The sequence below is a fragment of the Eulemur rufifrons genome, chromosome 7 (genome assembly GCF_041146395.1).
Source record: "Eulemur rufifrons isolate Redbay chromosome 7, OSU_ERuf_1, whole genome shotgun sequence".
NCBI classification, from domain to species: Eukaryota; Metazoa; Chordata; class Mammalia; order Primates; family Lemuridae; genus Eulemur; species Eulemur rufifrons.
This window is the reverse complement of record NC_090989.1, coordinates 67,051,861-67,066,520: the sequence shown is the minus strand read 5'-3', so window position 1 is coordinate 67,066,520 and position 14,660 is coordinate 67,051,861. Positions and strand designations below refer to the sequence as shown.

General features: G+C 45.0%; 1 protein-coding gene across 3 annotated transcripts in view; it reads left to right on the top strand.

Moving 5' to 3' along the window:
• HEG1 (heart development protein with EGF like domains 1) overlaps positions 1–12,805 on the top strand; it is a 52,702-nt gene extending 39,897 nt beyond the window's left edge. For all 3 annotated transcript variants that reach the window (XM_069475140.1, XM_069475139.1, XM_069475141.1), the window contains 3 exons: positions 3,021–3,108; positions 6,403–6,577; positions 8,876–12,805. In XM_069475140.1, coding sequence (XP_069331241.1) covers positions 3,021–3,108; positions 6,403–6,577; positions 8,876–9,025 — 413 coding nt within the window. In that variant the 3' untranslated portion in view covers positions 9,026–12,805. The remainder of the gene's footprint in view (positions 1–3,020; positions 3,109–6,402; positions 6,578–8,875) is intronic.
• The last annotated feature ends 1,855 nt before the right edge of the window (positions 12,806–14,660 follow it).

Genomic DNA, 14,660 nt, shown 5'->3' with positions numbered 1-14,660 from the left:
AACTCTTTTAAAAATATGTATACACACACGATTTCTAGATTTAGAGGAGGGGTGTGTGTGGATGTGCATATGTAAAAATATAAATAAAATTTGGGATGTATAGAAAAGCACAAACGAGAAAGTAAAAGTTAGTAAATCATACCCAAGGCAGCACTAACTTCAGTGAACGTTTTGGTGGGTTCCCTCCCAGGCGCTTTCTGCTCATGTGCTGTGTGCTCTCCTGGTTTCAGGCCAGTGTTTTTTCTCTCTTGTGTAATCTACACCAATACTATGCACAGTCTAGAGCACAGGCTGGCAGCATCACTGTCCCCCGGAAGCCTGCTAGAAAGGCAACTTCTGAGCCCCTGCCCAAACCTACTGACCCAGATCTCTTAGATTGGGGACCAGGAATCTGGGTTTTAACAAGGCTTCTGGGTGATTGGGATGCACACGAGAGATTGAAAAGCACCTACACCAGTGCTACTCAGAGTGAACTGTTGGCACAAGGTAACACAAGAACTGAGAGTAAGCGCTTAGAAATGTTTTTATTTGTTTGACATGACTGTGACATCGAAGCATGGAAGCCTTTAAAAAAATAGTATTTTACGAACGTATCAGTCCACAGTCAACTCCTTTTAGAAAGGAGAAAGCAAAATTCATGATAGTTGGTGCCTGTGGGGAAAGATGAGGGGAACAAATGGGACTTTATCTTCTTTATTTAAAGAGGATATCTAGAAGCACAGGCAAACAAAAACTGCTCCTTGCCCACAGTTAGAAGCAGAAGCACTGGTCTGCACTCTCTGTGTCTCTTTTTAGGCAGAATTGCTTGTTCCAAAGAGAGGCCTCGGCTGGGCGCGGTGGCTCATGCCTGTAATCCTAGCACTCTGGGAGGCCGAGGTGGGAGGATTGCTTGAGCTCAGGAGTCCAAGAACAGCCTGAGCAAGAGCGAGACCCCATCTCTACTAAAAATAGAAAAATTAGCCAGACAACTAAAAATAGAAAAAAAAAGCCAGACATGGTAATGCATGCCTGTAGTCGCAGCTACTTGGGAGGCTGAGGCAAGAGGATCACTTGAGCCCAGGAGTTTGAGGTTGCTGTGAGCTAGGCTGACGTCACGGCACTCTAGCCTGGGCAACAGAGTAGTACTCTGTCTCAAAAAGAAAAAACAAAGAGGAGCCTGCTCCACCTGCAGCCGGGGTCACTTCTATAACAGATGTGTGCTTATTTTGCTGGAGGTGGGAAAGTTTAACTTGGTGTGGAATAATAAGCAGACTTTGGTCTTCATCTAGAAGCAAAGGGACCCATTGAAGGCTTTTTTAAGCAGGGAAATGGCAAGATCAGATTTCTTTCTATAACAGATGGACAAGACTGGGCACAGGAAGATGAGTTGGGGGCCAGTTGTGGTTGTCCTGATGAGAGATGATGGTAGCTCAGGTCACTGAAGAAAAGTGGCTAAATTCAAGAGATTTGTCTTTTGTCATCACTTTTGTTAAATGAAACTTTCAAATACATGTGTTGGGAAGCGAGGCAGAGAATGAACTCGTTCCACGGCTTGGCTTTGTTTCCTGTATGTCTTAATACTGGTGATTTTCACAGCATCAGGTTTCTGTGCTAGTCATTGAAATAAAAGGATAGTCTAGCTTGTGTCTGCTCTCAGTCTGCCCCGGTCTGCCCCAGTCTGCTCCAGTCTGCCCCCAGTCTGCCCCAGTCTGTTCCCAGTGTGCCCCAATCTGTTCCCAGTGTGCCCTGGTCTACCCCAATCGGGTCCCGGTCTGCCCTATTCTGTTCCCAGTCTGCCCCCGTCTGTTCCCAGTCTGCCCCGGTCTGCCCCAATCCGGTTCCTGTCTGCCTCCGGTGTGTTCCCAGTCTGCCCCGATGTGTTCCCGGTCTGCCCCAGTCTGCCCCAGTCTGTCCCGGTCTGTGCCAGTCTGCCCCAGTCTGTTCCCAGTCTGCCCCAGTCTGCCAGCTGCCGATCTTCACTCCCAGTCAGCACCTGCTGGTCCCGAAGCTGAGTGAGAAGGGGGCGACAGTGTCAGCTCTGTGCCTTGTCCTTGGACTTTAGCTGAATGCCTAGAGAGCATGTGTCCAGTCTTAATCTACTGTAGAAAACCTGCTTATTGGCCTTGCATACTGGATATTATAACCTGAGAACACAATTTTAATTATATTTCCACAGCAACAAAAAAACAATCTGAATTTTTAATAGAATGTATGAAAATATGATATTGCCAGAATACACAGGTATAAAACCTATTAATTAAAACTTTTAATATTGCTTATTACATATGATATGTACCTGCTGTATCATGGCTAATTTCTGGTAGTTGAATTCAATGTGTGCTTATGGAGGAGCCTACTCAGTCCCTAGCATGCTTAGGCATGATCCCTGGACTCTGGACTTAACTGGCCAGTAATGCTTCTCATAGAACCGGGGAGTCTAACTAGGATTGCCTCCTTTTTATTTTATCAAGTAAGAACCTAAAACCAAATCAAGAATGTTTATATTTACTGTCTCCATTGATTCAAAAAAGTAAACAACAGTCAACACCAAAAGGTGAAACGTGGCCAAGAAAATGTTCTGTGTTTTCTCCATTGCTTTTTTAAAAATCACATTTACAGATGCATAATTTATACATGAAAAAGGCATCCACCTTAAGTGAGAGAGGAAAGTAGGAAAGACAAAATCTTAGATTATAGAACAGCTACTAAAAAGGAACAAATTAAGTTTTTGAAAAACTCATTATTCACCTTTATTGTTCTGTTTTTAACCATGGATTGGTGAAAATGTCGTCAGCTGGTCTGCAGGTGGAATTTAGGAGCCACCACTCTAGGAGGGGCTGAAAAGGGGGACTCTTCTCACTACAGAGAGAATGTGAAGTAGCCATGAGAATCCTTGCCAGAGACCAGGAAGCGGGAAGTGAGGCCCCGGCGAGGCAGGGCGGTTGGTGGCTGGAGAGTGGAGGGGAGGCCGTTCTTCAGTGTTCATTTATTCCTCTATTACCTTTTACAATCCACTTCTTTTGCTTGTTTCACACGTGTAGCCTATCAGCTTATCACCGTGGTGATCGCAGCAGCAGGAGGTGGGCTTCTGCTTATCCTAGGCATTGCGCTGATAGTCACCTGTTGCAGGTAAGTGATGAGAGTTCAAACTCTAGTCCTGTTTCTTTGCCTGTGCTATGCAAGGGTCAACTCTTTTAAAGAATTTTAACTCTTATAAAATTTACTCTTTTAAAGAATACTTGAGGTAGTTTACAATGTTAAATCATGATGTGTGACCAAACCATTAAAAAAAATGACAAAAGGGAGATTCATGATAGTTGTTCCATGTGGGGAAAGTGAAGGGAAGTAAATGGAACTTTATTTTCTTTATTAAAAAAGGATGCCCAAAAGCATAAGCAACAAAAGAGAAAAAAGATAAATTGGGCTTCATCAAAATGAAAAACTTCTGTACTCCAAAGGACACTATCAAGAAAGTGAAAAGATAGTCCACAGAATGGGAGAGATTATTTGCAAATCACATGTCTAATAAGGGACTTGTATCTAGAATATAGAAAGGGCTCTTACAACTCAATAACAAAAAAACAACCTAATTTAAAAATGGGCAAAGGCCTTGAATAGACATTTCTGCAAAGAAGATAGACAAATGGCCAGTGAGCACATTGTCTTAGTTCATTTAGTGTTGCTATAAAGGCATACCCGAGGCTGGGTCATTTATAAAGAAACTTTATTTGGGTCACAATTCTGATGGCTGGAAAGTGTGAGATTGGGCTTCTGCATCTGGTGAGAGCTTCAGGCTGCCTCATGGTGGAGGTGAAAGAGAGCTTCTGGTGGGAGGGGGCAGGGGAAGTGCCAGGCTCTTTTGAACCAGCTCTTAGGAGCTCACAGAGCGCAACTCACTCACCCCCAAGGGCGGGCGTTAATATATTCATGAGAGACCCGCCCTCATGGTCCCGACACCTCCCACTAGCCCACCTCCCAACACCTCCACACTGGGGATTAAATTTCAACATGAGATTTGGTGGGGACAAACAAACCATATTCAAACCATAGCACACATGACAGGATGCTCAACATCCTTAGTCATCAGGGAAATGCAAATCAAAACCACTATGAGACACCGCTTCACACTCACTAGGATGGCTCACAAAAACCAAAAAGCAGAAAATAACGATTATTGGTGAGGTTGTAGAAAAATTAGAACCCTCATATACTGTTGGTGGGAATGTAAAATGGTACAGCCACTTTGAAAAAGTTTGAAAGTTAAATATAGAGTCACCGTTTAACCTAGCCCTTCCACTCTTAGGTATATACCCAAGAGAAATGAAAATGTATATCCACACAAAAACTTTACATGAATGTTCATGGCAACATTATTTGTAATAGCCAAAAGGTGAAAGCAATTGCAATGTCTTATCAACTGATGAATGGGTAAACAAAATGTGATATATCCATACATGGAATGTTATTCAGCCACAAAATGAAGTAGTGATACATGCTACAACATGAGTGAACCTTGAAAACAAACTAAGTGAAACAAGCCAGTCACAAAAGACCACCTATTGATTGTGTGATTCCATTTATATGAATTACACAAATCTGAAATAGACAAATCTAATAGAGACACAGAAAGTAGATTAATGGTTGCCTAGGGCTTGGATGGGGGATGGAGGGAGGGGGAGGGAGAGAATGGGGGTGGTATTTAAGGGATATGGGGTTTGGGGTTTCTTTGGGGGGTGATGAAACTGTTCTAAAATTGATTGTGATGATGGTTGCACAACTCTGAATATGCTAAAAATTCATTCAGTGGGTGAATCGTATGGTATGTGAATTATTTCTCAGTAAAGCTATACATAGAGAGAAAGAGAAGCAGACAGAGTATAAAAGATGAAAGGGGTTGCCTGAAATATTTCAGCAGTAGGGAAGCTGCAACAGCAACGTGGATGAGCAGGACGCTTGGCTCTAGGCTTCCCGGAAGCCAGTGGGATTAGGTTTCTACTGGGGAAGAAAGAGAAAGGAGGAAGTTGATTCCCCTCCCCTGTGATTATCTATTCAGATAAGGGAAGATTATGACCTCTGATTTACACCTCTGATAATAAAGCGCAGAATTACCTGGACATAACAGATGGAGGGAACCTAACAAAATAGCAAGTAATCTCTTCTACCATTGACTTGAAGGACATTTTAAGATATCCTCTGTCTCCAAGAAGGCCCTAACTGCCTGGTCAGGAATGCAGGCCTTTGCCTATATTTTGCCAAATTGCCATCAAATCAGCAAAGATAAACTGAGTGGAAATAAACTTCTGGGCATGAGGCTAGGACCAGTTACCTAGAGGAACAACAACCTGAGTGTTCAAAGGGCTCTGAGCCTCGTATTTGCTATGTGTTCTCTGCCATGTGGGGTAGCCATGTGGGGAAAGAGCCTTACTTCAGAGAAGGGTTACAGCGAAGGGAAGGTCCCACCCTCCAGGGAGCAACACGGTGGCAGGTCTGTTACAGACTTCTATGAAGGGTCAATGCTGAAGCCACATACTGGACATTTGGTTTCAGGACCCTGAGTCATTTTGTGGCTGCCCTAGAAAATTTATTTGTAGGTAAGAGAGGTAGAAGGAAAAAACTTCAGATTATCTTACCAGTGGCAATATAATCTAAAATTTCTGGTCCTAGGCCCGTCAGATAGGTGAAGAACACATATTCCAACAACTTCTAGTCAGTGAAATGTCACAGGTAGGGGTTGTCTGACCTGCTGAAATGAGAATGTGTATAGGTATATAAATAAGTGGGTTTTTCTGCAAACAAACTACCCTGCTTTTATAATTCATGAGGTAGCTTCGTGTAGTAGAAAGAGTACTGCCTGGGGAGTTGGGAGGCCTGCATTCGAGTCCCAGCTTTGCTTGTAGCAAAAGGGCTCCCAGGGACAAGTAAGGTCTCTTCACCAAGCCAGAGCTGCCCCATCCCCGGAGCTCCTGATTCTGTATATCCCGGTGAGACCCAGACTCTTCCCACATAAATTCTGCTGCTTGGGCAGGTTGGGAGCTGTTGGACTGGAACTGTAAGGGCCTTTCTGGCTCCAGCAGTCTGTGAATTTAAGACTCTTGTTTCCCCAGCCACCCTCAGACTCAGTGATCTCTGCCCACAGAAGGATCTAAATCTGCTCCGTCGCAGCTGCTTTCGTCCCCCTGCGGCTGACAATCTGGCCCTTTGGGGTTGGAAGACTTTTTGCATCTTTTTTTGCACCTAACTGCATTTTCACTTGTTTTAGGCAAATACTAAAAATAATAACATTTCTCAGTGGGAAGCTGCAAAGAAATGTAATGGTAGCTTTCTGTCTAATTTACATCATAAAATAATAGTTGTTGCTTTCTTAGATATCACTTCGTTATGGAACTTATCCATTAAACTTTTCAAATATTTTTTACCCCACAGAAAGAATAAAAATGATATAAGCAAACTCATCTTCAAAAGTGGAGATTTCCAAATGTCCCCATATGCTGAGTACCCCAAGAATCCTCGCTCTCAAGACTGGGGCCGAGAAGCTATTGAAATGCATGAGAACGGAAGTACCAAAAACCTCCTCCAGATGACGGATGTGTATTACTCGGTGTGTATTCCTGCGCCACAGCAACCTCAGGGCTCCGCTCGCCTCTGAGAAGTAAAGGATTCTGTCTTGTAGCAAAAGCATTACGGTTAGCTAAGCGTTAAAGAGAATGGTGGCATGAGCCTCTTATTTACATATTTTAATATTCAATATGCTTACGATCTATTTGCATGGTATTTTTCAGTGTTGATGTGTGGTAGGGGTCCCCGGCCCCTGTGAAATAGAAAAAAATTTTATGGAAACTCTGTACTGGGGACTACAGTTGTAAAAATCATTGATGGGTTTAGGTTGTAAACCTGCTAACTTACTTTATGACTTCTGTAACTTAGTTACTTACAAAGAGCAGGCCTACACCAGAAAGATAAGAACTCAAGGCCAACATACATGCCTGACCACTGCCTGCTCAGGACCCTGCCCCCACTAAAAATAGAGATAACTACATTGTAACTGTGCCCCTCACCCTTCCTAAAATGTATAAAGGACTGTTACACTCTTTGTTCGGGGCTCAAAATTTAAACCCTGTCCTCTGAGCCTCACCGGTAAATAAACGCTCGTCTTCTCCCTCGCCTGGTCTCTGGGTCAGTCATTAGGAGAAGGCCCCCCTTCTCCTACAACAGATGTAGAGATACAGTGGATATTTCCATAGAGCACATGACTTTATGGGGTTGTAGCGATAACACTCTTGTTACTGAACTTGCATTTAAGTTGTAGGATTGGAACCTGAAAGGTAGAGAAAGAATTTAGTGATATTTTGCCCTTGGCCCTTTCATTTTTATCTCCCGTCTGCCATGCTTACCTCGTGCGGTTAGGTAGTTAAAACTGGGGAATTGGAAAAAGGCATAAAGAGAAAATGTAGTTTCATCCTCCGCACTTCTCAGAGGTTCAGAAGATGATACGCTCAGTAGGTCAGTAGGTCTTCGGTAATTTGCTGTGTCCAGCCTGGACCGCATCATTTGTAAAGACAGGAGCTACCTTGAACCCACATTGGATTTAGCCCATGTCACATCCCTGTGCGCTGCCCTGTGCATCACACATCACATCAGGTCAGCCACGAAGCAAACACAATGGGGGTATTGGAGCTGAAAAATAAACAGCTGTCAGGGACTTCCTGCGCCGTGTGGAGCTGTTTCGGGAATAGCAATAAACGTGAAACCTTGCCCCCGGGGGACTTAAGGGCACTAGACTCCTGTTACAGGAACCGCAGTCCCTCTGGTTGCTATGGGAATTAACCGTGAGGATTCAGACTTTGGATGGGAGGGGCAAGTTTGCTTATGCTAAGGACATGTTCGTTTCAATGGACTCTTTGAAAAATCTGAACCTGGAGGAAGAAGAAAAAGTTACAAATAAGGAGAAAGATAAACATAGACATAGATACAAGCTTAGCTCTAGGGAAAATGTTTGCACTGGTATTTCTACATAGGCCTTGCTTTTTTCTGTTTATCAGGACGGTCTTTTTCTGTACGACTGAAGCTATAACCAGGCAGGTATTGAGCCAGGTGTGTCTGTGCACGCGCGTCCTTTGCCGGGGGCTCCTGGCCCCAGCGCGGTGCGATAACCAGCACCAAGTGGGACCCAGCTGCACTGCGTGTTTCCATGGCATTCGCTAAAGAGTTGCCTTAAATAGATATTGTCAAGAACTTAAATGAGCCTCATCTTTATTTCAAAAATAGTAGGCTGAGCAGACAATAGAGGTAGAGGCTAAGCTCAGGGCATGAAGCCGTCACCTGACTGGACAGCTGTTCCTCACAGTGGGTTCTACGGGGGATTCTCCCATTGGGCTCCCGTGGGGTTCACGTTTGTACTATGCAGGATCTCACGTTTTATTTCTGCCAGGAAAGCATTTACCTCTGGTGTCCCCTCCTGAGGGCCTCCTCGAAGTAGCCCCTGTTACTCCCAGGGAGCTTTTTTGGCAGATCAGAGAGGTGGTTCATGACCCACTGAACTAGTATTTGGTCAGAGACACCTGAGATTTGCTGTTGGCCTCCTGGTTTGGGGTCTTAACTCCACCTCCAACAAGGTGGCCATGGGAACTTAGAAAAGTCAGTCCCTGTTTGTGACAGTTGCCTTCTGTGCAGTGGCAGAGAGAGTAGCCTTTCGCTAAATGCCCAGGAGAATTTAAAGCCAGCTGTGCTCCACAGAGAGAGCTACTTTAAAAAATTAAGATATTAATTAGTAGAACTACATCATACAGGATAAACCCAGGTCTGTTGCTATGTTGGTCTGAAGTCACTGGACTTTAACACTTAAATTTAAACACAAGAATAATACATTGACTTTTCTTCTTTTCTCTTTGGCATCCAGCCTACAGGTGTAAGGAATCCTGAACTTGAACGAAATGGACTCTACCCGGCCTACACTGGATTGCCAGGATCACGGCATTCATGCATTTTCCCCGGACAGTATAACCCGTCTTTCATCAGCGACGAGAGCAGAAGAAGAGACTACTTTTAAGTGCAGGAGAGAGAGGGGCCCACTGCTCTGAGCAGTGACCCGGGACCTCGGTGGCTCAGAGGACTGCACCAGGAGGCTGCTCCCAGGACTTGTGGGAGCCACACTTGAGTGGCAAGCAGAAACGGGGACAGGTGTGAGGGGCTTGGCCACAGCGGAGGGGTCAGATGGATGTGGAACCGCAGGCTGCTCATTTGGCACCTTCGTTGCTACTGTGAATGTGAACGTGGGCCAGTACGGAGAGAGTGTCTCTGAGTGACTGAACCATGGCGCTGGCACCAGGCGACTGCCAGCCAGGGCAGACCACTAGCTATCACTGCAAGGACCCGGTTTTCCTTAGTTTGCACTTTAGTAAATTGGGTAGAGAGGTTTCCTTTCGGATTTGTTTCACAACTGCCCCAGAAAGAAGGCTTCCTTTCCTGAGACACTTCCATAGGCCACAATTCGGTGATTGATTTACAGCAAAATATTGGCTTATTAGTTATTTCCCTGCCCAGTGCCTGTGTGTCAAACAACAGATGATAATGAACATGCCACTAAGGTTTGAAGATACTGCCGTTGAACGTACAGTATTTTAATGTGTGTCTAGGTTGTCTTATGCTACAGTTTCCAAGCCAACCCTCCAAAATGAGGAATAGTAATTTGTGAGGCACAGAGCACAACTCCAATTTGTTTCTTTTAGTCAAGGTGACACATTTAAGACTTTTTTTTTTTTTTTTTCTATTTGCAGTTAAATCTCATTTTTTCAAACAAATCTGGATCGGGGCAAAACAACTTACATTCGGTTTTAGTTAGATGCATCCAGCTGCCCCGTAGGGAGGCCCAGCAGGCAGGTTGGGGGCTGGCACTGCAGACGGTGGTGCACCTTTCAGCCGTGAGGGCATTGCCTGGGGCCTGGGACTCTGACGGCCGTTGTTGAGGCCAGAGGCTGCTGGTATGAAGTAGAAATGTAAAGCTGAATGCAGACTGGGTCTGAAGTGGTATTTCAGCACTGCAGGAAAAGCAGCTTGATGTAGTCCCTGCAGCTGGATGTGCCTAGAGGAATGGGCTGAACAGGCAAGTTAGATTTCTTGCATCACCAGTGCTTTGGGAAGCTGCGTGGATTCCTAAGGAAGAGTAGGGGCTGAGATAGAGCCGCAGGTGAGCTTGCCTACCTGCTAGTGCAACGTCTTGTATCCATCATCTCATTCACAAACTCCATGCAAACTTTCAACCACTCAAAGCTATTTATTCGTTGAAGAAATAACTTATTTTTTCTCACCCAGTCATTTGCACCTCTTTATGCTACTGTGTAGTGTCCTCCAGAAACAGAGTTAGAATTCAAGTCAGCGTTGGAGAACTAAGGACTCTGGCCAGTCAGAGATCTCAGAGTTTGCCTTTGGGAAGGAAATTCCACGCGTCTTATTTGTTATGCCTGTGACTTGGGTCCTGTGGAACCGTGTTTATTCGCCTGCTTTTGGAACAGCGCAGTTTTGGACGAAGTGAAGGGAACACAGAGGTAAAAGGATCGTCCCCACCCTGAAGCTGGGAGCCGTGGCACACACATTTCTGGAAACGGTGCAGCCATTGGGGACCGTTCTGCCCTGGCCACGGCTGTTTCTTCAAGGTTCTATAATCTCTTCAAAACATATGTAAATCCTCATTCTTATGCAATTCTTGTCCCAACAGTTTTAAATATGAACTTGTGTCCCATGGTCTCCACAACTCACTGTCATCCTGCTATAGCAGGAGCACTTGTCAGGTGCAATGCATTTTAGTAGTTAAATTACATTCATCTCATGAGATAAATACAAAAGGAATTCTGTTTTCATCAGTAGATGCTGACTTAAAGTTTCAAAGCATCACCTTTTTGAAATCTTGGGTCTCACATCTCTCTCTGTAGAACCAAAGGCCCCTTTGTGCCTCACTGCCTTGGAGAGCTCCAAGCTCCTGCATCCGCTCACCTGAGCCAGCGGACTGGGGTCCCTCGTGAGGCGGCCTTGCTTTGTGGCTCGGCCCTGCTCACACCCGACCCACAGCCGTGGGAAGAGCCGTGGAGGGAGGCCACCTGCAGGCATACCCGTCCCTACCCTCAGCAGACATCGCAGCTGACAAGTCATCTCCTCTGTCGGGGCCAGAGCTCTAAGCTCCACGAAATGAGTGTTCTGTCCCAGAAGCATTCTTGGGAAGGATCCCAAAGTTTAGAAAAGAGTGTCCTGTAAGTTCCAAGAATGCTCTCCTGTTCATGAGCTTTGTCCATATGGAGTGGATTAAGAGTGTTTTATTTTGTTGCTGTCGTTGTTGTTTTAACTGAGAAAAAGGGAGGCACCCTGTGACGTTGAGTTCACACGTTACTACTCTTTCCAGGAGGCATATGGAGGTGGGGAAAGCTCTAAGAAGGCTTGAGAAAGGCATGACTGCGACCCAGTGCTCGCTGCCTGCCCTGGGCGAGGAAGGGAGAGGTTGGCTGCACTCCCGCTCAGGGTTCATAACTCCAGAAGGGGCCTGCCTGGGCTGAGGGGAAACAGCTGGCAGCCCATGGGCTGCAGAGCACAACTGGACACACACAACAGGTACAGTCTCTCCACTTGGGCACTGTGCTCATGGTCCGCCTGCACACCTAGAATGTGTGGTTCATGTGTACAGAAACGCTGTGGTCCAGCCTTGGGACCCTACAGCTGGGGGAGGGTGGGAGGAAGGGAAAAGCATGTCGCCCACTAGCGAAGTGCCCAGGTGCCCTGTGACTCTGTTTAACTTTGCCTGAAGAGGTAGAGCTGTACAGTCCACCTGCCCTGGGCTGAGTTTAACCTAAACACACCCCAGACTAGGGTTTCGATCCATATTGCTAAAATACACTGACTTCAAGACTAGAGCACTTCTTTCGAAAGAGGAAGAGTGCAAAGTTCAGTAGTTCAGTATTTCGTATTTTATTTAAAATTACCTTTAGTGTCAGCTTTTTTCTATCTTAAAATTTTTGTGGGTATTAGAAGGGACATTTCATTTCCTCCTAGACAAAGTGTCATTCTGAGGTTCTCATGTGTGTTTTTGGAAACAGAGATACGGTTTTATAGAGTTTGCCTTTGGGTATGTATCCCTTTTTTCTTCTTCTTTTCTCAAATTCCCAAGGAAGGGAACTGACTAAAATAGTAGGAACATTAAAGGAGTAAGTGCTAATTAATTTGTTGTACTAAAGTATCTTCAGTAGTGTTACTCTCCATCATATCTGGTGTAAACTGCTCACAGAAAGCCCATGAAAACCAAAGGGGATCATTTAGGTCTAAAAGGAGGTTGATCCCAGACTGGCTTTGTCCCCTGGGCATTTTCGAGGAGGACATTTCAAGGACTTTGCATGTAAGATTCTGGTTTTGTTTGGGAGAGGATATGTTAGACTTCAGTGTAGAGTTCCTGGGTAGGGAGGATGGGACAGGGCAGGGGTGGATGGAACGAGTTCTACCTGGGGAGCTAATCCGATTCACTTACCTTTCTGTATTACCTTGGCCTATTCCAAAAAGAAAATAATTGTTTCATCATGAGTTGCTCTAAGTTTTGTTAGTGTCTGTGTTGCTGGATTTATGGTTAAATGAAGCATATAGCTGGAATATGAACTTTTTGAATTTTCACATTGTCCTGGATTTCTCTTTGTAAACCTTTAAACCTTAGCCCCTGGTTGATTGTGTTAAATCCATTACGAGAATGTTATTTAAAGTTGTATTATAATTGCAACCTCCACTAATTATTCAGTACTGTAGCAGCAAAGTATTATTTGTAAGAATTTGGTTATTTTTATACTTATATCCACTATAAGTCTGGCGTTCTAGTCAGTAAAATGATGCAATAAAATTAATATCATTTTCATTGTGTGTTTTTCTCTTAATAACAAGCAAACTGGAAAAGTACGAGTTACTTTTCAGGAGGGCATTACTTACACAATGGAACTGTACAGTGAACTTCCACGTGGCAAGTGTGGAGACTAAGTCATTTCTGCATCCTCAGTGCCCAGCAGTGAGGCAATTAACTTTTGATGATGGGCCGGGCGCGGTGGCTCACGCCTGTAATCCTAGCACTCTGGGAGGCCGAGGTGGGCGGATCGTTTGAGCTCAGGAGTTCGAGACCAGCCTGAGCAAGAGCGAGACCCCATCTCTACTAAAAATAGAAAGAAATTATATGGACAGCTAAAAATATATATATAGAAAAAATTAGCCGGGCATGGTGGTGCATGCCTGTAGTCCCAGCTACTCGGGAGGCTGAGACAGGAGGATCGCTTGAGCTCAGGAGTTTGAGGTTGCTGTGAGCTAGGCTAACGCCACAGCACTCACTCTAGCCTGGGCAACAGAGTGAGACTCTGTCTCAAAAAAAAAAAAAAAAAAACTTTTGATGATGGACAGATGGATGGATGGGTGGATGGACAGAGAAACCTAAATGATGCAAAGCCTGACACGGATATGACACCTGCTTTTGTTTACGTGAATTGGAGAGCATAAGTAGCCAATTCAGACACTGAAGATTTCCTCATGAATGCCTCTGCTAGCACTGCATGCCAGCTCTTCATGTCTTGGAGGAGAAAGGAAAGGAAGCATATCTGTGCTCTGGCGGGCAGAATCTGTGGAACTTGAAGACAACGGGCCATGGACCTTATGCTTGGGGTGGCCAAGGAATGTGGCTGCCTGGCCAGAGATGTGTTCATTGGTTAATCACTTCCTTGGGAGTCTTGCGTGGTGGGGATGAATAGGCCTCCCATATGATTTATGGCGGAAACTTGAGCACTGGGGGAGGCTAGTAATGGCAGTTTGGAGCATGAAGGTGACCTTTTGGCAGCTTTGATCAGGGCTGCAGCCCATGGGATGTTTCTGAATGGAGATGACCAGCAGCACTCTCCTGTTCTGACCTGGCTCCGCCCACTCAGCCTTCCAAGTCACCTGCTAACAGGCCCGGGCTGCGGTCTCAACAGGAGCCCTTTACTGAATGCTTTCTTGTTCTGTTTGGCTCAGCCAGACACTATAAACATCACATCCTTTCCAGCCCTTCTCTTCCCTGGCACTTAGTTGTTTTTTTTTTTAATTTTATTTTTTAGATTATATATATTTAAGTTGTGCTACATGATGTTTTGATATACACAGAGAAATGGTTACTATAGTCAAGTAAATTAGTATATCCATCATCTCACATAGTTACCTTTGTGTGTGTGTCTGTGCGTGGTAAGAGCACCTTACACCTACTCTCTTAGCAAATTGCCAGTATAGGCCAGGCACGGCGGCTCACACCTGTAATCCTAGCACTCTGGGAGGCCGAGGTGGGAGGATCGCTTGAGCTCAGGAGTTCGAGACCAGCCCGAGCAAGAGCAAGACCCCGTCTCTACTAAAAATAGAAAGAAATGATCTGGACAGCTAAAACTATATATAGAAAAAAATTAGCCGGGCATGGTGGCACATGCCTGTAGTCCCAGCTACTCAGGAGGCTGAGGCAGAAGGATCACTTGAGCCCAGGAGTTTGAGGTTGCTGTGAGCTAGGCTGACACCATGGCATTCTAGCCCCGGCAACAGAGCGAGACTCTCTCTCAAAAAAATTTTTTTTCCAGTATATAACACACTATTATTAATTACAGTACTCATACTATACATTAGCTCTCTAGACTTATTCATCCTACATAACGGCAAGTTTA